Source organism: Mustela lutreola, chromosome 11, assembly GCF_030435805.1.
Source record: "Mustela lutreola isolate mMusLut2 chromosome 11, mMusLut2.pri, whole genome shotgun sequence".
NCBI classification, from domain to species: Eukaryota; Metazoa; Chordata; class Mammalia; order Carnivora; family Mustelidae; genus Mustela; species Mustela lutreola.
In genome coordinates this window covers 39,857,092-39,880,909 of record NC_081300.1, presented here as the reverse complement: position 1 = coordinate 39,880,909, position 23,818 = coordinate 39,857,092, and the positions used below count along the sequence as shown (strand labels likewise).

At 41.2% G+C, this 23,818-nt stretch overlaps 2 protein-coding genes across 8 annotated transcripts in view; both read left to right on the top strand.

Annotated features, from left to right (window-relative positions):
* RNF125 (ring finger protein 125) overlaps positions 1-2,323 on the top strand; it is a 45,623-nt gene extending 43,300 nt beyond the window's left edge. Inside the window, exon 6 of one of the 2 annotated variants that reach the window (XM_059139495.1) lies at positions 1,852-2,323. In XM_059139495.1, the coding sequence (XP_058995478.1) occupies positions 1,852-1,941 (90 nt within the window). In that variant the 3' untranslated portion in view covers positions 1,942-2,323. The remainder of the gene's footprint in view (positions 1-1,851) is intronic. The other variant, XM_059139497.1, reaches the window with a different exon arrangement.
* A 6,678-nt stretch (positions 2,324-9,001) lies between these two features.
* The window catches only part of RNF138 (ring finger protein 138), a 40,244-nt gene continuing 25,427 nt past the window's right edge, over positions 9,002-23,818 (top strand). For 2 of the 6 annotated variants that reach the window (XR_009345805.1, XM_059139224.1), the window contains exons 1-2: positions 9,002-9,271; positions 9,858-10,051. Coding sequence is in view for 5 of the 6 variants with exons in the window: in XM_059139224.1 (XP_058995207.1) it covers positions 9,942-10,051 (110 nt within the window). In the remaining variant the exon portion in view is untranslated. Of the gene's footprint in view, positions 9,272-9,429; positions 9,534-9,857; positions 10,052-23,818 lie in introns of those variants that run through there. The other 4 variants (XM_059139225.1, XM_059139222.1, XM_059139220.1 and 1 more) reach the window with 3 other exon arrangements.

Here is a 23,818-nt window from a genome sequence, read left to right as displayed (position 1 = left end):
GAGAGAGAGAGAGAGAGAAGGAAGCAGGTTAAAGCTGCTGCCTTCGGCTCAGGTCATGATCCCAGGGTCCTGGGATCGAGTCCCACATTAGGCTCTCTGCTCAGCAGGGAGCCTGCTTCTTCCTCTCTCTCTGCCTGCCTCTCTGCCTACTTGTGATCTCTGCCTGTCAAATAAATAAATAAAATCTTAAAAAAAAATTAAAAATTGAAAAAAAAAAATAGAATGGTGGTTGCTAGGGGCAAGAGGGAGGGGGAGTTATTGGTCAATGGATTTAGAGCTTCAACTTGAAAAGATGAGAAGGTTCTAGAGACCCATTGCATAACAAGGTGCATATGGTTAACACTAGTAAACTTGAAAATGGCTAAAATGGTAAATTTTATATGTTTTTTTACCACAACAAGCAAACAAACAAATTTGGTGTGTGGATAAACCAAATACCATGGTCTATATATAATTCTGTGCCACCCAGTCTGGAAAATTATAATTGTCAGTGAAATTTAGGATAGAAGTATCACACTGGTAAAGTTCTTGAGATTTCAAAAATAAACTATTTAAATATAGAGACTTAACAACTCTCCTCCCTGTTGCTATTTTTTCCACCCACTGCTCTCTCTCCAGACTTGGGATAAAGTTTAAGGCAGACAGCTTTGTTTGCTTCTTTTCCCCCCTATTTGCAGTGGTTGTACGCTCTCTTAGATATTTATTGTTATGAGTCACCAATCTGGGTTCATATCACTTCATTATGGGATTTTTGATGGAACTCTTAAGAAGGCAGTTTTTGTTCTTGTTGCTGGTGCTGTTGTTACTCCCCCCCCCCACACTGAGTATGTTAAGCTCAAATAATTTAGCACTGGGGGACCACTATGAGGGAAGTATGCCTAAGGCTAAAGTGAATTCAAGAAAAGCAAGCCAAGAGGAAGTGAAAAACTAAATCCTGATGCTATCTTTTGAGTGTCTGGCTTCAAACATATATCATCTTGGCTTTATCACTGGAATTATGTGAACTAGAGAATTCTATTTATTGCTTAAGCCGTTTTAATACTTTGATTTCTATCATTTCCTGTGCAAAAAGAAACTTGACTCCTATGGCTTCTGTGCAATATTTCTGCATTCTTATAATGTATATCCCCCATTACCTAGTTCAGGTTGGATTCTGTAATTAACAACCTCAGTGTCCCAAGTGATATAGACATCAATACCAGAAGTGGGATCATTGTTTCAGATCATCAGAGAAAATGCAGAACTAGCTGAGCTGTGGTTCCATGGTGGGCCGGGGCAGGTACAGATTCCTACATTGTAAGGTGAGAAATTTAAGATTTTGTATGTAGAAACAAAGCAATTGCCAACACTATACCCTTAAGTTTCTTGGGCTTAAGGCATATGGCTATAAAGTTTAAAGCTTTAGAAAATTTAGTAGCAAAATGTCACTGGGTCAGTCTGCCAGTTACTGGTCTGTTAATTCGAAGTTCTAAATTTACACTTTTTGCTTGCTGCGTGAAAATAGATCTGGGCCCTTAAATGTTTTGCCTTTGCCAGCTGGCACAATAATAATAATAGTTGTCAGCTTTTCCAGCAGAGGGCACTAGAGAGAAATTGCGGGAGGAAAAGTTGTTTTGTTTCCCAGTTCTCGTTTGCTTGCTTCCCATGGCACACAGAGCCAACCCCGGCTTCGGCTGTGTGCACTGCCCAGCTGCATCTGCATCTAATTTTAGGACATGTACTGCTAAAGCAAGGATTCGAGTTTATATTCTTCACTTCTTTATACCAATCCCCTATTAGAGTGAAAAAACTTTATATTAAAGTTTCTCTGGTCAAATTACTGTGTAATTTCTCTCTCTGAATTGTACCCAGAGTGATACATCAGATTATGCTGATTTTTCCCGAGTACCTCCAATAAAGTACAACAAAAAATTTTGCCTGCAGCCATCAAGATTTTCCTGAATGTGAGCAGAAAAAAAGAGGAATTGGGAACTAATAAGGCTGAGGTCCAAAGCAAGACAGACCCAAGGACAGAGAGATCAAGTTCTCTGACTTGCTTCATCTTCTCTGTGTAAGACTGAAATGCTGACTGAGAAAGTGGGAGATCTTGTCAACTACAAAGGGGTGGGATTAATGGAGAATGTGGGGTACCTGGATACACAGGGCCCCACCACAGTGCCTCACCCTGGCTCCCCTCCCGACAAACAGGATGACATTTCCAGTGCAAACTACACTGGCCTGGAATTCAGTTTGGGAGCAGGGTGCTATTCTAGAAGAGAAAGAAGAGTTCTCTGCCAGCCCAGACAGTTTCTTCACCCATACTGTCCTGAAATAAAGTTTGTCAAACAGAGTGTGTTGCATATGTGTGGATCCCAAAGTTGCTGCTATTGAACAGAAAATCTGTGAGTTATAGCCCAGCCTTGGCTGTTCCACTGAGCAGCTATGCTGACCTGATAAAGTTTTTGGTGTTTAATTTTTAGGAAGTTTACATAAAACTGATAAGACAGGTGACTGTGGTTTTATTCGAATTTATAGCACCAGCAAAAACCAAACTGTGTAACAGGCCTGTGATGCACTGAAATCAATGGCACAGAATGTCCAAACTCCTTAGATGGCCTCAGGCCCTTTTTTCACCCCATACTTTTAACAAATGAATTGCAAATGAAATATGCCCCTCCTTTTTCCCCAAACAGGTTGTTTACTCTGGCCTTTTAGGCGTTCCCTTAGTGATAGGAACGATTCTAGCACACAATATCAGAGAGCTGTATTAGTGACAACAGAACTCTCACCACTGCCAAGTTAAATGATGCCAATGAAACTCAATGGTTCTCAGCTTCACTTCATCAACTCTGACCAGCAGCAAATGGTACACACCCTGTGATTTCTTCCCCTTTCCATGTTCTAAATGGAAGTTTTTGTAGTAGTTGTATTTGTTCTGCATTGTGGTACATAAAAGGTAGTTCATAGGGATTACATTTATGATTTAGTCTAAGGCTACAGGATCATGAGGTATTACAATTGGATCAGATTAAGACTTAACTAAAGGAATAAATAAATTATTTAAAATAAATTATGAGGGGAGCCTGGGTTGCTCAGTCAGTTAAGCGGCTGCCTTCAGCTGAGGTCATGATCCCATGGTCCTGGGATTGAGCCCCACATTGGGCTCCCTGCTCAGCGGGGAGTCGTCTTCTCCCTCTCACTCTGCCTGCCACTCTGCCTACTTGTGTGCTCTCTCTCTGTGTCAAATAAATAAAATGAAATCTTTAAAAATAAATAAATAAATTATGAGACACTGGACTGGAAAAACAGTGGTCTCATGACATTGCCTCTAGGATCATAGCTGGATGGTACTTTAGATTGTGTCCTGAAGAAGTAATATATGTGTATGTATTAAGGATGAATGGACTGAATAATTCAACTTTAGGTATAGAAAGAAAGGTGTAGGGTGCCTGGGTGGCTCAGTGGGTTACAGCCTCTGATTTCGGCTCAGGTCATGATCCCGGGGCTCTGGGATCAAGCCCTGCATCTCGGGGAGCCTGCTTCCCCTCTCTCTCTGCCTGCCTCCCTGCCTACTTATGATCTCTGCCTGTCAAATAAATAAATAAAAATCTTTAAAAAAAGAAATAAAGGTGTATCTTTCCGCTGGAGGGTTCTTCTATTTCTCTAAAAATCAGGCTGTTTGCTTTTTAAAACTGGTGTCAGGCTTTTGTCTCTACTGTTACACTGGAACTAATCTTGTTATAGTTGCCTTTATCCAAGCTGTGTTCCCAAAGGATGTCAATAAAGGTGTGAAGTAAAAGAGGAGAGGGGAGGAAAAAGAAAAAAGGCAGGGGAGAGGAAAAGAAAAGGAGAGGTTTTAATTTAAATTTTTGAATTTCTCTCAAAGATGAAAAAAACCCAGCAACCCAGCAACATCAAACAAAAGTTGAAAGGAGTTAATTGGTTGGACTCTTTTGCCATTTCTGGTCTAATCCATAGCTCTGCTTCTTAGGACAGCATAGTTCAGTCCATGAAACAGTTTCAGCTGCGTTCAAAATACCTGTTCCGTTTTTGGCTGGGTTTCTCTACTGAGCGGCTTTCTCTGCTTGGGCAAAGGAAAAGGGTACTGTCTATCATGTTAATATACTTACTAAGGTAAGGCACTAATAGAGACTGACTAGAACAGAGGAATCTCAATTCTACCTTCTTGGGAGAGAGTGTAACTGGCACATGTTTGTACTATATCCCCTCTATTTTATTCAAATGTATCATGGAAGTCGGGTTCTGTAGGATCAAAAGGCCCTTAGAGTTACGAATAGAAATATTAGTAAAAATGAGAGCTGTCTGGGCGCCTGGGTGGCTCAGTTGGTTAAGCGACTGCCTTCAGCTCAGGTCATGACCCTGGAGTCCTGGGATCAAGTCCTGCATCGGGCTCCCAGCTCTGCAGGGAGTCTGTTTCTCCCTCTGATCTTCTACCTTCTCATGCTCTCCTTCACTTGTTCTGTCTCTCAAATAAATAAATAAAATCTAAAAAAAAAAATGATAGCTGTCCAATAGTATGTAAAATACTGCTGATAGGAAATTAAATGTTATTAAATAGCATGAAAAATGCATATTCATAGGGATTTATGAAAATCCCTATGAAAGATTTGAAATGTAACCATCCCAAACTGGGGTGGACTAAAAATGGGTAAATTCCCTTATTTTCCATACTTGATATTATTAATCTTACTTTTGAGTTTCTGTTTGTGTTAATTTGTAGAATTATGAGGAGAGGATTTAAACTCACAATGACAAGTAACTTGGTTCCTGGTCTCTGGGAGAAGAGGAACCACTTGTGCAGTGTTTCATCCTCCTTTGCCTTCCTATCGCCTCCTAAAGTGTTGATTCTGTTAGGAAAGTCCACTGAGGTCCAATCAGGAAACAGAGCTCTCCGTAAGTAGTTCAAAAGAGGATGTTTAATATGGAAAACAATTACAAAGATGTCAGGAAAGCTGAAAGACCATGTGTGACAGCAAGGCAAACACAGAAACCACTGAGAAAAAACAGGGACTGCCCCGCAGGCTCCAGGACCTGGAAGGGAAGGGTGGTCTTCCAGAGGTTGAAAACATGGAAGAAATGAAGACACAGCCAGAAGCAGAGAGAGGGAGGGAAAAATACCTTGGCTTCTTCCTTCTAGAGTCTTACCAGTACCTGACATTGGCTGAATATAGACAGAAGTCAGTCGGCAAGGGGAAACGGGAAGCTGTCTGTAACGGTTAGCTCCAGCAATACACGCCAGAACAGGTGACAGGGAGGGAAACAGATCTGATGGTCAACCCCCAAATGTCTGGCTCAGATACTTTGAGCTACAAGTAGCAAAAGAGCTGAATGGGACCGGTTTCGAGCAGAAAGGCTTAACAGTAGATAGGACAGTTTCAAGGTTAATTAGATTATTAGAATGGTTCAACTACATTAAGGTTGTGCATCCTTCTATCTTTCACTCCACCACGGTCAGCATATTGGCTTATTCTTTGGCTTGTTCTTTTCATGGTTTCATGACGGTTGCAGAGACCCAGGAAGCACAGATGATCAAGAAAACATTCAGATGTAGCATGGAAGTGTTTATTCTTGTTTTTTTTTTTTTTTAATCAGTGAAGAAAGGTACTTGCGGAAGGCCTTCAGAAGAATTCTCCTCACACGTGCTTGGTCATAACTGAATCATATGCCCAGCTTAAACTACTGGCAAGAAGACATGACCCATTCAAACTGGTTCCTCTCAATCATGGTAGTTGCATAGCCAAAAAAAAAAAAAAAAAAAAAAGAAAAGAAAAGAAAAAAGAAAAAGAAAATAAAATTGAATAAAAATCATGATTTATTAGAGTGGGGGATGGGAATAGGGTTTATAAATGTTTGTTGATGGGAACATTGTGCCCTGTATGGTTTCCCTTTCACATTTTTATTCACTTGACCTCCTTCCTACTCAGCCTGAGGCATCCATCGGCCTGTGTGTGTGTGTTGGGGTGAGGTGGGAAAAAGAAGAAATTAGGATTAATTCATCAGGAATGTAAACAATGTTTTTTTAAAACATTTTTTTAAAGAACATTTCCAAAACAGGCTTAAACAATTAAGTTATATGTCTTCAGCAAAGAGATTATTTATGTACATGGTCAGGATTAACGTTCAGAGTATTTAACAACTGGAACCAAATGGGCACTGGCCAACCAGGACAGACTATTGCCCAACCAGAATAGGCAAGCTGAAAAGGACTCACAGAGCTATGCTGGTGCAAACCAGCTGAAAGTGGACACTGCACATGGTACCAATTAAAAAAGATACCAAAGGATAGACAGAGAAACATGAGCCTCCCTCCCCCTCCATCCCCAGCTTCTCAGATCACTTCTTTAAAGGCAAGCAACCACTTTTACCAGCAAAACAGACTTTTGAGGCCCTGTAGTAAGACAAAGCCAGGCTTTGTGAAGAAAGAAATTAATTTTCTAAATTCATCCAGCTCCTCTTTTAGTATGTTAATTACCTGGCCATACGACTTGGCTAAAGAGTTTTGTAAGGGAGCATTACTGGTAATCAGCAGGAAGCAGCAAGGTAGAATGGTCCATTCTTTCCAGGCCAAGGGACTGTGGTTGGAAGAGAGAGGTGGAATAGGGGAAAGGTGTATTAGATGGGTTGAGGGGAGTGGTGAGGGCTGGGGAGCAGAAAGCACATCGCCTTATAGGTCATGTAGAACCAAACTAGGGGTCACCACTTCACGCAAATTCAGTGACACGGGATATTTAGAAGGAATGACTTTCCCTCCCAGAGTGAGTGTGTAGAGGGCCCCAAGGGATGCCATGGACAGTAGATGTGTTGAGAGCAGAGCAAGAGGGACCTTCCATATTGAGGACCAAGAACTGGAAGATGACTGCAGGAGAGATTCATAGGGTTCTATAGTGTTGGTGAAGCTGAATCCTGAATCAACCAGGGCCTTGACCTAGCTGACGCAGGCAGGAGTAGTCTTTACTAGCAGGTACCACCATCAGCAGAATGGCCAGCACACGTTGCATCTCAGAGAGGAGTCAACATTAGCCTCTCTGCAGAATAGTCCAGCAAAAATTCAAAGGAGACCTTGCAGATGTCAGGACTGAGATTCTCCAATAGTGTCTCAAGTTTGTGTCAGCCGTCCCTTGTCCTCCCTCTTATCCTTCCAGATGCCATTTTGAGAGGAGCAGACTGAGAGAGGTGGCATATTAAAAGCTTAAGTGTTTTAACCAAAATGCAAAGGAATGGATTAAATTATTGCAACAGACTAAGTTTGTCAAGTTGTATAATATGTAGAGTTTTCCCCCTTTTACCCAAAGGCTGAGGATATTTTATTTACACAGCTGAAGGGATTTTGAGTAAATCTGTGACATTGCCATAAAAATACCAAGTAATTTTTCAGAGGAAATGCTGCCAAGACAGCAGATTGTGTCTTTTGGCCATTACAGTTTATTTGTCAAAGCTTAACACTCAGAGGGTAACCACATCTTCGTTATACCATTTTTTATGGATTTCCATAAAAACTAACAACTATATGCTTACACGTACCCCCAAAATGACTTCTTAGAATGTATAAGGAAGTAACCCGAACATGTTAGGATTAGGGCATGAGTAAAGCTGCCAGAGGAACAATGAAGCAAATAAAATTCAAGTCACAAAATTAAGTTCTGGTTAAGGATTCCCAGTGAGTAATGGGAAACACGCTATTGAACAGAAAATATACTTTTTTCTAAAGGGGTCAAAATGAGTGAAATATGATTGGGCATAAGGTGAAAAAGATGAAGTTTGAAATCCAAGAACCATTTTTATAAATGAATTTGAAAAGTACCTAGACTACTGCTATTTGGTGTCCCTCCTGTCTAGTGCTCTTTCTCCTCCCAGGAAATGTGAAGCTAAAATTAGCTTTCCTGGTCTGCTTCCACTATTCTTGCTTGGAAGGAAAGGGAACAAAAATACAAAATGTTGTATTTTGGTAAAGGGAATTAGCTGTTCATTGGACAAACAATTCTGTATTTTTCTAGGAATTGTCATTTTAAGATGCACATGAAGACCTATTTCCTTCATCAGATTTTCTCTAAACCCATAGCAATGCAATCATCTCACTTCCTGTCCTCATTATTGTCATGTTTATGAAAAGCAACACTTTAGCAAATACCATTTTTCGTTCTTTTATAGCGTTAGGCACTCCAGAGTGTAAACTAGTTGAAAACGAAGTTCATGACACCAGCATAACATCTAACAGTTCTAAGGACAATGTAGACAATAAATGACAGAATTGAATTAACTATTCAACGGCTTCTGTTTATGATTCACTGAGACTGTGGTGGAAATGAAGCATGGAATTGAAATCTTTTTTTCTTTTCCGAAGCGAATTGAGGATGCTTTGTGATGTTCCAGATATTCCTCGGCTCCTTTCATGTGGTTGCGGCCCCATGTTCCCGATTTATCATTTGTGTGGATATATCTGGGAACCAAGGGCCCACTGAAAAAAATAGAAACATTTAAATTAGTGAATAACTAATTAGTGAAATGCTTAGATCCGTGCTCCTACCTCACTTTTCTTCAAAGCTATCAAAAAGCAAAGGTGTTGGTGGCGGAAGCCTGCATCTGACTGCATCCTCAGACTGTTAAGGGTGAAAGTTCAAACCCTCTCAAGGGAGCTTATTTTTAATTCTTGTGCCCCAAAGGATCAAAATCCCGTAACGGGTTTTACTTGGGCTTCGTAACACATCTTGACATACATTCTGTCAAGGGCATATAGTAAGGACCATCCATCCATACCTTTAACATTAGACGGCTTTTTTTTTTTTTTTTAGGAAAAATTCCTGAAAAACCCAATATATTTAATAGAAGCGGTGAGAAATGGGATCCCGCTGGAGGGAGACTGCGGGACGTGGGTACAGGTGGGCACCCAGCGGTTTATGTCACAACCTGCTGCGGGTGCCACGCGCCGGTTGCTATGGAGGCCGCCCTCCCCACCCCGCCCTCTCCTCACTCCTCTGTCCCCCTGTTCGTCGCCCTCCTGTGTTCGGTGACAACCCCGGGCTGGCTGCGGGCAGCGCAATGCCGCGGGAGAGCTGCTGGAGGGGGCGGTGGGATCCCGGTGCACCATGAGCCTCGGGCCCGGCCCCCTTTCGGGCCGATGAACACTGACCACCCCGCTCACCATTCCCCTCCCGGCCTCCGCGGCGAAGGCTGCAGCGGCCGGACAAGAAGCCCGGGGACGGCGCAAGGCCACTTCTCCATCAACCGCGCCCGGAAAACGGATCTCTCAGCGGCGCGACTTCGGGACACCTAAGTGAGCCTTTACGCAAGCAGAGTGGAAGGGCGGGGCGGGGCGGAGGCGGTGTGGGGCGGGGCAGGCAGTCGCCGAACTGGGTGGGTAGAGGCCCGCAGTGGAACAGCTGTGCGGGCTGTGCCGGCTGGGGCTGGGGCTGGGGTTGGGGTTGGGGCCGGGGGCCGGGGGCCGGGGGCCGGGGGCGGGGGTGGGGGTGGGGGCTAAGGAGTCGGAGGCGGAGAAGACCGCCGAGGGCATAACCGCGGCCGCCTAGTGGAGGCAGGTAAGGGAGCGGCCCGTGCGGGCGACCGCCAGCTGGGGACGGCTGGGCGGTTGCCTTCCTTCCCGGGTGGAGGGGCTCCGAGCCGGGGTGGAAGCGAAAGTGAAGCCACCGGCCGGTTTCTCCACCGCCGCCTCCCGCCTGGCACCGCCCTCCTGGCCTGCCCCCGTCGGGAGGGGCAGCCCCAGGGGCCGGCCCTCGCCCGGCGCGTGCGGACCTAGCGTCTCGGCGTTCGGCCCCGCCCCGCCCCGCCCCGCCCCGCCCCGCCCCCTTCCTGGCGCGAGCCGCTTCCTGACGCGATTCCCCTCCCCCTCCGGGTTCGCGTAGAGTCGGGCCCCGGGCCGACACCGCCAGCTCGGCCGCTATCGCCGCCGCTGCTGCCGCCATCTCCTTGATCCCCCATCCCCCGCCATGGCCGAGGAACTCTCCGCGGCCACGTCGTACACGGAAGATGATTTCTACTGCCCTGTCTGTCAGGAGGTGCTCAAAACGCCTGTGAGGACCGCGGCCTGTCAGCACGTGTGAGTAGACGCGTCCTCCCCCGCGCGGAGCCGGGTGGTCGTTTAGGCCCCGCATCCAGCCCCAGACCCTCGACTGCGGCCTGGCTGGAGCAAAGCCCACCGTGACCTGCCGGAGCGCCCCTCAGCGCGGAGGACGCGTTCCGACCCGCCCTCCTCCCGAGCTCGGGGCCAGCTTCCTGGGCCGGCCCCTCTGCCCGAGCCCCCTGTCCCCCGGGTATCCCTCCCTTGCTTTCGCGCCCCCGGGGGGGTGGCCGGGCTCGTCCCGGTCGTGTCTTCAGGCCCCAGAGGCCCCTCTCTCCTCCAGGCCCGGGAGGAATTGCAGGGAACGTGGAGCCTTTTTGTTTCTTAGCAACCTGAGTGAAGGCTGGGGTGTCGAGTGTCAAAACCGGCCGAAGGTGCCGGCACGGGCCCGCTCCCCGCTACTGCCTCCTGTCTGTGACCTGCCCGGCTTTAAAGTTTTCCCTTCTTTCAGAACCTGGGGCTATTCTTTTCAGATCCAAGAAGTCTTACCTAACTTACCCTTCAACCTTGCCTCACGGACCACCCTTGAAAATGTTCTTTTTCCTTTAAAATTGGGTACATGTGGGAAAGATCTAGAATGGGTTTTCTTCTCTTCTATGTTAGAACTGACAGGATTTCCGGGTATTGAAGTGATAGTTTCCCTTTGTTTTACCCTCCTGCTTATTACTTGGTCACTACAACGAGGTGGAGATAGGAAAGGAAGATTGCAGTTTCATGGAATGAACAGAAGATAAGGCAGTAACTCCAGGGGTGAGCGAGAACACAAAGGGATTAGGTGAGGTGGCATGGTGCTGTTGGATTTGGCACATTTATAGGAAGAACTTCGATAATTTTACAGTCGGCTAGAATGTCAGTAAGGATCGGCAGGAGCCCTTCTTGTAAAGATCCATAGCACATCTGACAAACCTGGCTGCTGATCAGAGTCCTTGGGGGAACTTTTTAAGTAAACATACCAATACCCAGGCTCCATTCCAAATTTACAAAAGAATTTCTGGCAGGTGAAGCCTGGAAATCTTTATTTGAAAAAATACACTCAGATTTGAAAGTTCTGGGTGCTTGGAAATAGCTGAAAAGAGTGGAACAAGTTTATAAATGTATCTCCTTTGACCTTTTTTTTTTTTTTTTTCGTTTTGAGAGATAGGTTCTGTAATTTTGTAAAAAATGGATTGAATTTGGGGTTCTTAATCAGGTATTTGATTTTTATTGTTTGATAGCCATTTTCCTCACTCTGATCATCAATCTTGACTGCGCTTTTTACCTTATTCCTATTCTGCGGTAGTTGTGTGAGCTAGGAGTATGTGACTTCATTATAGGAGTTGTGCCAGTTATGTTTTGCTGGTATGGGAGATGAATGACAGTCTGAAATTGCTTTGTTATTTGATTCCACAAATGCAGATTGTTTAGAGAAATATTTTGAGCTGTTCAGTGCACAGTGTATAACTTTTTGGCCTTTAATGTCAGTATTCATTATTACAACTTGATGCCTTTCCTGTGGTTGTGCTGGCAGTAGGTGGACAAAAAGGAAGGTTGGAGGTCAGAGTGAGAGGAAGTAGGTGTTTCTGGACAGAATCCTTTCAGTTACCCTTTGGGTCATTGACCTCATAGAACTCATTGTAATCTTCAGCTCTCCTTAAAATTCCATGCAGTTTGCTCTAGTTCACTTGCCTTTTGGGACATTTTAAATCAGTCTAATTTGGCTTGACATCAACCGTATGGAAAAGAGAGTGGACAAGATTGTTGAGGACCTTTTCTAATCATCTCCTTGGACTTGGATGTGATTAGAGTAGATGGGGAAGTGAAATGTAGAGTAGATTTTCTTGATAAGAAGAATGGAAACTCAACTGCCTTATCACCCTCCTCCATCCCCCTCCTTTATCAATGGGAGCCCCAAACACACACAGTTGCTTTAAGGTTCAATGAATTAAAGAAAGCAGGGTGGGGGGAGTTTAATTTGGAAGAGATGATCATGGAGGAACCGGAAGTTGACTGTTTGGAAGGAGTTTGGATTATTTAAAGTAATCTAGTTTTATTATGTCATTTGCTCTTCCTTTTTCACAAAGGACAAACTTGTGCCTTTAAAAATATATTTAGTTTCAAAATCAGTTTTTGATTCATAGATAGTAAGAAATGAGGTGGTAAGTGTTTTGGGTCACTGTGGATCTGTTAGAAAATGAAAAATTTTCATCACTTTTTCAATGACAGCAGAGGATTTCACTGACTATTCTAATGAAAGGAACAAGTTCATTATCATTAGAATAACTTCACCATAATAATAAATTTCTATATAGTCCCCATTTATTCCTTCAAATAGCAATTGCTGAGTGTTTTTGTATGTCAGGTACAAAGAATACAAAGTGCTGTTTCCCTGGGGACTGTTAATAGTCTAATGGAGAAGACCTAAGAATGAATGTGACTGATACGGAAGTGACTTAGGAGGAAAATTTTATGTAAGCATAGAGAGCAGCTTCTAAATCAGCCTATGACTAAAGGGGAGATTTCCTGAATGTAGTAATACTTTAGGTCAGAATTAGTTATTCAGGGTTTGTTGGGGAATACCCTGATTGGGTTTACATCATATGCAGACACACGGAGCAGGTGACACAGGATGCCTGTTTTCAGGTTGAAGCCAAAGGATGAGTGTAGTAGAGATAGAGTTTAGAGATATTGGCAGGAACTTTCTGTGTAAGCCAGTTTGAGCTTTTTCCTGAAAATCATAGAAACTATTCAATAATTTTTGTCAGAGGAGCAGCACGATCATGTTTCAGTTTTAGAAAGTTCACTTTATTAGCAAGACCCAGCTTGATGTAGTGGTGAGACTAGTGAAGGGATAGATGATTCATTGCTGTGTCTGAGAGAAGAGGGGGTTAGAACCTAAATCCAGGTAATGATAGTTGAGAATGGAGAGGAGAGATTCCGGACATTTTAAAGAGATCATGTAAGATCTGATGATGCCCAGTAGTTAAGTGTATGTATGTGGATTTGGAATACATGGAACTAAAGCTGTGAGTATGGATGAGTATGTGAGTATGAGCCACTGAGGGAGGTCTGTAAGTTGTAAGAAAGCAGAGGGCCAAGTGCTGGAGAATGCATATTTAAATCTGGAGTGGAGAAAAGTGCAGCCTGAGGAGGAATGGACAGGATAGGAAGAAATCCAGCATAGAGGGTGACAGTATGGAAACTGAGAAGAATTTTAAGGAAGCAATGTTAGTTACTTTAGAGGGATCAGTCGTATTTTAGAAAGCAAGTAAAGATGAAGTAAGAATATTAAACTTGAGGGGTGCCTGGATGGCTGTCAGTCTGTTTACCTTCAACTCAGATCATGATTCCAGGGTCCCTCAACAGGGAGCCTGCTTCTCCCTCTCCCTTTGCTCATGTTCTTCTCCCTCTCCGCTGCTCATGTTTTCTCTCTCTAATAAATAAATAAAATCTTTAAAAAAAAAAGGGGGGGGAATATTAAAGTTGACCAGGTAGTCAAAGCAAGGTTTCAGAAGAAGGTACAAACTGGCATAGTCGTAAGGTATTTCTTTCTCTGTTTTCATTTGTAATCTTCAAAGTCTCCTTGAACCAAACCTCTCCTCTTTCCTGTTTTGAGTGGTTAAGGGAATAACTTTTGTACATGGTTAAAAGTAAGCTCCATCACAATGAAAATTACATGTAATAAGTTGATGCCTTGCAGATGGAATCTTTTTTTTTTTTTTTTTAAACCAATTTGTTTATTGAGGGGCACCAGGGTGGCTCGGTGGGTTAAAGCCTCTGCCTTCGGCTCAGGCCTGCATGGAGCTCTCTGCTCAGCAGGGAGCCTGCTTCCTCCTCTCTCTCTGCCTGCCTCTCTGCCTATTTGTGATCTCTATCAAATAAATAAATAAAATCTTAAAAAATAAAAGAATTTATTTATTGAAAGAGAGAGTGAGCAAGACAAGAGAACAAGGGGGTATGGAAGAGCAGAGGGAGAGGAATGAGGCAGGCTCCCAGTGAGGCAGGGACCTTGAAGTGGGGCTGGATTCCAAGACCCTGGGATCATGACCTCAGCCAAAGGCAGATGCTTAACCAGCTAAGCCACCCAGGCACCCCTTAAAGATGGTCTCTAATCTGTTTTGGGGCATCTCTGTTAGGAGGCATCTTTAAAAATGAGCTATATTAATCAGCTTTCACTTCTTACTAGGCACTTACTGTATGATTCTCTATCCACCTGCTTTGGGTTGTCCAACTCCTAAATTTTCAGTATATATTTCTTGTCATTTTATTTTATTTTTAAAAATTTTATTTATTTGAGAGAGAGAGAGTGCGCATGAGCACATATGCATGCACTAGAGAATGTGGGGTGGGGAGGGTCAGAAGGAGAAGGAGAAGCTGGCTTCCTGCTAAGAAGGGAGTAGGGATGGAGGACTTAATCCTAGGACCCTGGGATCATGACTTGAGCCTAAGGCACAGGCTGAACCAACGGAGCCACCCAGGTACCCCACATTTCTTATCATTTTAACAACTTTATTGATACCTTGTTGTTTGAGCAGTCATGCTCTAAATATGTACTTTTAAAATTTCTTCTTTCCTGTGGACGTGTAATTCTTAAAGTCAAACAGATAGGTTCTTGCTGATTTAATAAATGCTACTCCAGACTTTTTTCTTAAGTGTTTTAAGACTTTATCCAAATTTGCTTGACAAATATTTATAAAATGACATAATTAGGAAACAACTATGCTACTTAACTTGTGTAACAAGGTTGACTTAGTTTTAAGCCCCAAAGACAAACTGATTTTTTTTCATAAGTTTGTTTGATTAGGAAGATAAAACATGCTAGATTTTTAAATAAGGTGTGTGTGTCTGCATTATGTATATGTATGTACTATGTATATGTAGACATTTGTGTATATAAAAATACACAAAGAATATTATTCAGCCATAAAAAAGGATAAGATCTTGCCATTTGTGACTATATGGATCGACCTAGAGGTATTATGCTAAGTGAAATAAGACAGAGAAAGACAAATACCATATGATTTTACTTACATGTGGAATCTAAGAAACAAAAGTACATATAAATAATAATAGACCCATAGATACAGGGTGGTAGGCACTGAGTAATGTATCCAATCATTATGTTGTATACCTAAGACCATATAACATTTTATGTCAACTATTCTTTAGTAGTATAAGAAACCAAAAAACCCTGGGATCATGACCTCAGCCAAAGGCAGATTCTTAACCAGCTAAGCCACCCAGGCACCCCTTAAAGATGGACTCTAATCTGTTTTGGGGCATCTCTGTTAGGAGGCATCTTTAAAAATGAGCTATATAAATCAGCTTTCACTTCTTACTAGGCACTTACTGTATGATTCTCTATTCACCTGCTTTGGGTTGTTCATCTCCTAAATTGGAATACCAAAAACTTACTTTGATAATTGCAACTTTTTTCTTTCCAAAATTAGAAGTTTTATTTTTCTATTTATAAAAGTGACATAATGCAGAGTGCAAAAAGATGTAAGGAGTGAAGTGAAACTCACAGTCACAGCATCCTGATGGAAGCTGTGAGCAATGTGATGTATCCTTTCTAAAGGTTGGCTGGTTGACTGATGAGTTTAACTGATTTATGTATCTTTATTTTTCTGTCATGTACCTATTAATATTTGATCGACTAGGTGGGATGATATTACAGGTACTGTTTTATGACCTTTTTCTTTCTTTCTTTTTTTTTTTTTTTTTTAACAGAGAGAGTGTGCACACGCGCAGGAGAAGGGAGGGGGAGAGGGAGAGAGAGAACCCCAAGCAGGCTCCATGCTTAGTGTGAGCCCACTGGGGCTCAGTCTCACAACCCTGAGATCATGACCTGGTTGGACACTTAACTGATTGAGTCACCCAGGCGCCTATAACTTTTTCCTGTGATAGTCTGGGATATTTGTCCTTACAAATTTTAACTATTAAAAAAATGCTAAATTTTTAATTAGTACTAAATTCAGGAACGTGATAGATGGGAAAGTTTTTCTCTTCCAATGTCTGTTTATCCGCCTTTTGTTAGGAGAGTGAGTAAGAATAGAAATTCATCTGGTGTCTGTTATTTTAAAATTGAAGGAAACTTAAAAATAACCTTTCAAGTTGTTTCTGGCTAATGCACTGTCCTAAAGATGTAAGCTTTGATACATCAAAATAATTGTGGTAATTTTGATTTGCCTCTTTTTCCTGCACCTTCTACTTTGTTTTGAAACAGGTTCTATTTAGCAAATTCAAGCAGTCCAGCCAAAGGGAGATGAGAAATAAGCAAGTTTTGTATTTGAGGAAACTTGGTGCTTGGTAGTACAGAGGAAGAAATGGTAGAATTGGTTGACAAAAGACCTCAGTAATTCTCCTTTGCACTCTTCACAGTTTATAATCATAACATTTTTTGAATCAGATGATTTGATTAATGTCCTTCTCACTGTTAGCTCTATAAAGGCAGCAGCAGATGTCTCCTTTTTCCTACTGGAGTCTACTATACACATTTTGTATTGAGTAGAGGAATAGATGGTTTTGTCTTAGGAGGCCATAGCTTATTATCTGTGTTACTTCAAGTTGTTTAACTTCTTTTCAGACTATTTTCTTGTCTGTAAAATGGGTAGAAACAACATATATTCACAGGATTGTTGCAAGGACCAAATTAGGTAATGTTTGTGAAAAATAATAATCTTGTTACTTGTTTTACAGTTTTCAAAAGCTATACAAGTGTAAAATTATTGTTAGTTTGATAACTATAATATCTAACACCAAAAGCTAGATTTATCATAAGTGGAAAGGAATCTGTTTCAAGTTTTTTGGTCCAGACATTTAATACCAAAGGCATTATTGTGAACAGAGAATATTGTAATTCACAGTTTTAAAGGTACAATAGGAAATAATCATCTCTTTTCCACAATCACTATTACCTTACATATCCTTCCAGAGATGTGTATATAAACGAGATTATAAATATATTTTTTTGTTTTTCACAGAAAGAACAGCATTCTGTATGCATTCTTTTGTACCATGCTATTTTCATGTCCTTTTGGAGATCATTCTATATCAGTACATGTATAGATATTTTGGTTGTAGTTTTCTTCATTTATTCAACCAACATTGAGTGGCCATTATGTATTGTAGTTGCTAGGGCTAGAATATTCAACAAATGAGATAAAAAATCACTGACTTCATGGAACATATTTAGTGTTCTGGTATTACATGGTTTGATGTGTCAATTTTTTTAAAGGTTTTATTTATTTGTCAGAGAGAGCGAGCATGTGAGCACAAGATGAGGGAGGGGAGAAACAGGCTCTGCACTAAGCAGAGAGCCTGATGTGGGATTTGATTCCAGGATCCTGGGATCATGACCTGAGCCCAAGGCAGATGTTTAACTGGCTGAGCCACCCAGGCATCCCTGTTTGATGTATCTTTATTTATCCAATTTCATATTGATGAATATTAGGTTATCTCTAGTCTTTTGCTGTTTCAAATGCTGCAGTGATTAAACTTGTATAAATGCCATTTCACATAGCAAAACTCACAGGGAGTTTTTCCTGTAAGATAAATTCTCTTAAGTGTGAAATTGCTGGGTCAAAGAATAAATACAGGGAATTTGTCAGCTATGTCACACAGGATGATTGTAACTCTAGGGGAGTGTTTTGTACATGGAAGGTGCTTATGGTTTTGATTTGAAAACTGGATTCTGTCTTTTGAGTTAAGGGATTTAACAGTTTTGGGATTAAGGTAGATTGACATTCATTGCTTTAACAATATTAATGAATGCCTCCTAGGTGCTCAGCTGTGTTATAGTGCTGGGCATACAGTGGTGAACAGAGAGATATGATAACTCCCCTTGAAACTGGTGTTGATAAGACATTTTAATTCAGATAAACTTGTAATTACAAACTCACGGGTTTTGAGAGGGAGAGAGAATAAGAAGGAGACCAGATCTAGGGAGGTTGATGGGTGGATGGATAGGTAATTAAAGACCATTTCTGAGATCTAAGTGATGTTTGGTGTTAATTTGTGGAGTGGTATGTTGTGTATAGAAAATTCTGGGGAGAGGGAACATTCTAGGCAAAGACCCTGAAGTGGAGGGGAATGCACAGGGCCTTGTATTTTAATGAAGAAGTATCTTTTAGCCTTCACCCTCTTACAGGCTTCTTAACCTTTCATTTTTTTAAGCCTTAGTTTCCTCAACTGTAAAATAAAGGACCATTTAAAATATTTACAGTATTATTTTTAAAGAATTCAAGGTAATAAATGTAAAGTATCTTGAATTCTGCTTACCACATTTTGAGTACTCAATAAATAGTTACTGTTATTTGTATAAATGTTATAATCCTTGCACAAAATTGGGGTAACTTGCAAAATGCCATTAGTATGATTAAAGTATATCTATATTCTGACATCTTTGCCAACTTTTTAAAAAAAATTATTTTATTTTATTTATTTGACAGACTGAGATCACAAGTAGGCAGAGAGGCAGGCAGAGAGAGAGGAGGAAGCAGGCTCCCTGCTGAGCAGAGAGCCCGATGTGGGGCTCGATCCCAGGATCCTGAAATGATGACCTGAGCCAAAGGCAGAGGCTTAACTCACTGAGCCACCCAGGCCCCCCCCCCCCCGCCTTTTTAAGCATTTTTTTCTAGGGGCACTGGGTGGCTCGGTGGGTTAAGCCTTTGCCTTCTGCTCAGCTCATGATCTCAGGATCCTGAGATTGAGCCCCTTGTGGGGCTCCCTGCTCAGTAGAGAGTCTGCTTTTCCCTCTCCCTCTGTCCCTTCTCCCTTCTCCTAGGAGCTGTCTCTCTCCTTGTACCAAATAAATAAATAAAATCTTTTAAAAAAAGGAAAGTACAAAATGGTGTCTTTTTTTTTTTTTTAAGATTTTATTTATTTATTTGATAGGCAGAGATCACAAGTAGGCAGAAAGGCAGGCAGAGAGAGAGGAGGAAGCAGGTTCCCCACTGAGCAGAGAGCCCGATGTGGGGCTCGATCCCAGAACCCTGGGATCATAACCCTAGCGGAAGGCAGAGGCTTTAACCCACTGAGCCACCCAGGCGCCCCGAGGTGTCTGTTTTTTAAAAAAGATTTTATTGAGAGAGAAGGAAAGAGCAGGCAGGAGCAGAGGGAAGGGGAGAGGGAGAAGCAGACTTCCTGCTGAGCAGAGAGCCTGATGGAGGACTGTATCCCAGGACCCTGGGGTCATGACCTGAGCCAAAGGCAGACACATAACCAAATGAGCTACCCAGGCACCCCTCAAAATGGTGTCTAGAAGTTACTTTAAAATCTGGTTTTTTTGGTCGCTGGCAAGGCTTTGTGCATTTTTCTATATTAAGTTTTTATATTTTTACTATTCCCAGAGTGCTCTAAGTATATTGTGATCATTTCTATGACTATATTTTAGTGATTATTTTATATTTATTGCTTTACATTGTTTTTTCTATTTAGGGCTTTCCTTTTATGTATTACATCATCTTATACATTCAGATTGGAGATGGTATTCTATTTAGTGCTTCGCTTTTGTGTATTATATTTTATATATTCAGATTTGAGATAGTTGATTCTTTTTAAGTTTATGATGATACTCGATTTTATTTGTTGAATCTCTTAAAAATTTTTTCCAATTTTGTACCTACTTGGAGTTTACTGAAACATTTAATGTGTGTGCCTTTGAATCTTAATTTGCCATTCTTACTCATTTCACTTCAGTATTTCTTCAAGGGCATTTTTTTTTCCCATTGTTTTAAAAAGCCTTTTTAGTATATTTTAATTCTTTTTTAAAAATTTATTTATTGCCTCTGCCTTCGGCTCAGGTCATGATTCCAGGATCCTGGGATCAAGCCCTACATTGGGCTTTCTGCTCAGCAGGGAGCCTGCTTCCTTCTCTCTCTCTGCCTGCCTCTCTTCTACTTGTGATCTCTGTCTGTCAAATAAATAAAGAATATATTTTTTAAAAAATTTATTTATTTGTTTAGATTTTATTTAAATTCCACTTAGATAACAGTGTAATATTAGATTCACATATACACTACAGTGATTCAATGCTTCATACAACATCCTGTGCTCATCACAACAAGTGCACTCTTTAATCCTTATCACCTATTTAACCTATCCTCCCACTAACCTCCCCTTTAGTAGCTATCAGTTGTTCTCTGTAGGTAAGAGTTTGTTTTTTGGGGGTGCCTGGGTGGCTTAGTCATTAAGCACCTGCCTTTGGCTCAGGTTATGATCCCTCGGGGTCCTGGGATAGAGCCCCAGGATCGAGCCCCTGCATCGAGCTCCCTGCTGGGCGGGAAGGCTGCTTCTCCCTCTCCACTCCCCCTATTTCTGTTCCTTCTCTTGCTGTCTGTCTCTGTCAAATAAATAAAATGTTTTTTAAAAAAAGGTTGTTTCTTAGTTTCCTCCTTTTTTTCCCCCAGTGCTCATTTGTTTCTTAAATTCCACATGAGTGAAATCATATGATATTTATCTTTAGTATATTTGAATTCTTAAAATAATTTGATTATTGGAGATTTTTCCCTTTCATTATTTTTTGTTTTTAATATTACTTATTAAATTTTGAGGGGGGATATAGTGTATACACAAAATCCTGCTACAAGTACCTGCATATACATAATGCTGTAAGCACCATTTGGGGTAGGGATTTTGTCACTTCTGTTGCCTATTAGAAGCCCGATGTCTGCGTGTAGTAAGTACTTAATACATTTTTATTGAGTTAGTAGTATGCTTTATAGTCTACGGGCATAATTTTTAGAAGTCTGGTAGGATGGGTTTATTTTTCTTTTTATATAATTTTTCATTTTTAAGTTTATATAATTTAAGTTTATGTAATTTATTTGAATTTTAAGTTTATATAATTTTATATAATTTTAAGTTTATATAATTTATTTGAAATCATTGTAGATTCACATATAGTTGTAAGGAATTATACAGAAATCCTATGTACTGTGACCCAGTTTCTCCAAATGGTAACATCTTATAAATATAATTAGAATATCTGTTCCAGTAGAGTAAAGATTTTGAACATTTCCATCACCACAAAGATCCTTCATAAAGCCCTTTTGGGGTGGCCAAAAGGGGCTACATCCACTTCCTATCGCCCCGCCCTTCCTTAACCTTTGGCAAGCACTAACATTCTTGTGTTCTCTATTTCCATAATTTTGTCATTTCAAGAATCTTATGTATTGGGGTGCCTGGATGGTCATTAAGCGTCTGCCTTTGTCTCAAGTCAGGATCCCTGGATCCTGGGATGGAGCTCCATGGTGGGTTTCCTGCTCAGCTGGGAGCCTGCTTCTCCCTCTCCCACTCCCCTTGCTCGCGTTCCCTCTCTCACTGTCTCTCTTTTTGTCAAATAAATAAAATCTTTATTAAGAAAAAAGAATCTTATGTATTGAACAAGTCTGTAAATATTAGTACAAAATGGGTGATTATATGGTATGTGAATTATATCTCAATAGAGCTATTACCAAAAAAGAATGTTATGTGCTGTAATGTTATGTAAGTGTAATCAAATACTATGAAACCTTTTGGGATTTCTCTTTTCACTCAGCATAATTTTTTGGAGATTCAGGTTGTTGTGTGTATCAGTTGTTCCTTTTTGCTGAGTATACATGTATGCATGGTATGAATGTACCACCTTTAATTAACCATTCACCCACCAAAGGACGTCTGGAATAGCCAGTTTTTTACCGTTACAAATAGAGTTGCTATAAATATTCAGGTACAAGTTTTTGTGTGAAAGTAAGCCTTTGTTTCTCTGGGATAAATGCTGAAGAATGCAATTATTGGGTCATGTGGTAGTTGTATGTTGTTTTGTTTTGTTTTTTAAATGCCAAACTTTTTTCCATAGTGTCTGAACCATTTTACATTCCCACCAGCATTGGTTTTTTTTTTTTTTTTTTAAGATTTTATTTATTTATTTGACAGACAGAGATCACAAGTAGGCAGAGAGGCAGGCAGAGAGAGAGGGGGAAGCAGGCTCCCTGAGGAGCAGAGCAGAGAGCCCGATGCAGGGCTTGATCCCAGGAGTCTGGGATCATGACCCGAGCCGAAGGCAGAGGCTTTAACCCACTGAGCCACCCAGGCGCCCCTCCCACCAGCATTATATGAGTGATCCAGTTTCTTTATATCCTCACCAGCATTTTATGTTGTATTTTAAAATTTTAGCCATTTCAGTAGGTATATAGTGATACTCATGATTTTATTGTATTTCCCTAAAGGCTAATGATGTTGATCATCTTTTCGTGTACTTATCATCTGTAGTGTCTTAATGTAAAATCTTGTCTCCTCATATCTTTTGCCCATGTTTTAATTAGTTTGCCTTTTTATTTTTTATTTCTTTAAAATATTTTGCTTATTTATTTGCCAGAGAGAGAGAGAGTGCACAAGCAGGGGAAGTGGCAGGCAGAGGGAGAAGTAGACTCCCCACTGAGCAGGGAGCCTGATGTGGGACTTGGACCCAGGACCCTGGGATCATGACCCAGGCCAAACACAGATAATTAACTGACTGAGCCACCCAGGCATCCCATAGATTGCCTTTTTTAAAAAAAGATTTATTCATTTGAGAGAGTGAGTGACAGTGAGTGGGGGGAGGGGCACAGAGGGAGAGAGAGAGAATCTCTGGCAGACTCACCACTGAGCATGGAGCCCATCCTGTGGTGGTTGATATCAGGACCCTGAGATACATGACCTGAGCCAAAATCAAGACTAGGAAGCTCAGTTGACTGAGCCACCCAGGCACCCCTAGGTTGTTTACTTTTTCACTGTTGAGCTTTGAGACTTACTTAAGTATTGTAGATAACTGTACCTTTGTTAGGTGAGTTCAAAATGTTTCCAGTCTATAGTTTATCTTTTTATCCTTTTAGTGATCTACTAAAGTCTTTTGCTTAGCAAATGTTCTCAGTTTTTATGAAGTCTACTTTATCATTTTTTTCTATTTAAAATTTATTTTCTATTCTAAATAGAAAATCTGACTTTGTGATTGTGAATATTTTCTATTTTTTTTTCTAAAATTTTTGTAGTTTAATGTTTTACATGTAATTCTGTGTATTAGTTTCCTAGGGCTGCTGTAACAAAGCACAACCTTGGTGGCTTATAACAACAGAAATTTCTCTTCTTCAGTTTTTTTTTTTTTTTTTTTAAGATTTTATTTATTTAGTTGCCAGAGAGGGAGAGTACAAAGGGAAAGCATTAAGCAGGGGTAGAAGCAGGCTCCTGGCTGAGTGAGGAGCCTGATGTGGGACTCAATCCCAGGACCCTGGCATCATGACCTGAGCTGAAGGCAGATGCTTAACCAGCTGTCCCCAGAAATTTATTTTCTCATAGTTCTAGAGAGTAGAAGTCTGAAACTAATTGCATTGGGCCCAAATCAAGGTGTGACAAAGGTCTTCTGAAGCCCTGGGGGTCACACCATTCTAATCTCTCCTTTCATCTGAACATGGCCTTCTCCCAGGTGTCTGTGTCAAATCTCCCTTTGCCTCTCTTACAGAGATACTTGTGATGGCATTTAGAACCCATCTGGATAATCCCACCTAATTTCCCCATTCCCAAATCCTTAATTTTAATCAGAACTGTTGAACTATAAGGTAATACTCACTTTTTCTGGGCATTAGAAAGTGAGTGTATCTTTGTATGCCAATTTCCCAGTTTACTGCTGTCTAACCTGTTTCCAGTTAATTTTTGTATAAGGTGGCAGACTTAGATTGAGGTTCATTTTTGTGCCTATGGACATCAAATAGCTCTAGCATCATTTATTGAAGTTTGTCTTTTCCTCTGTTAAAT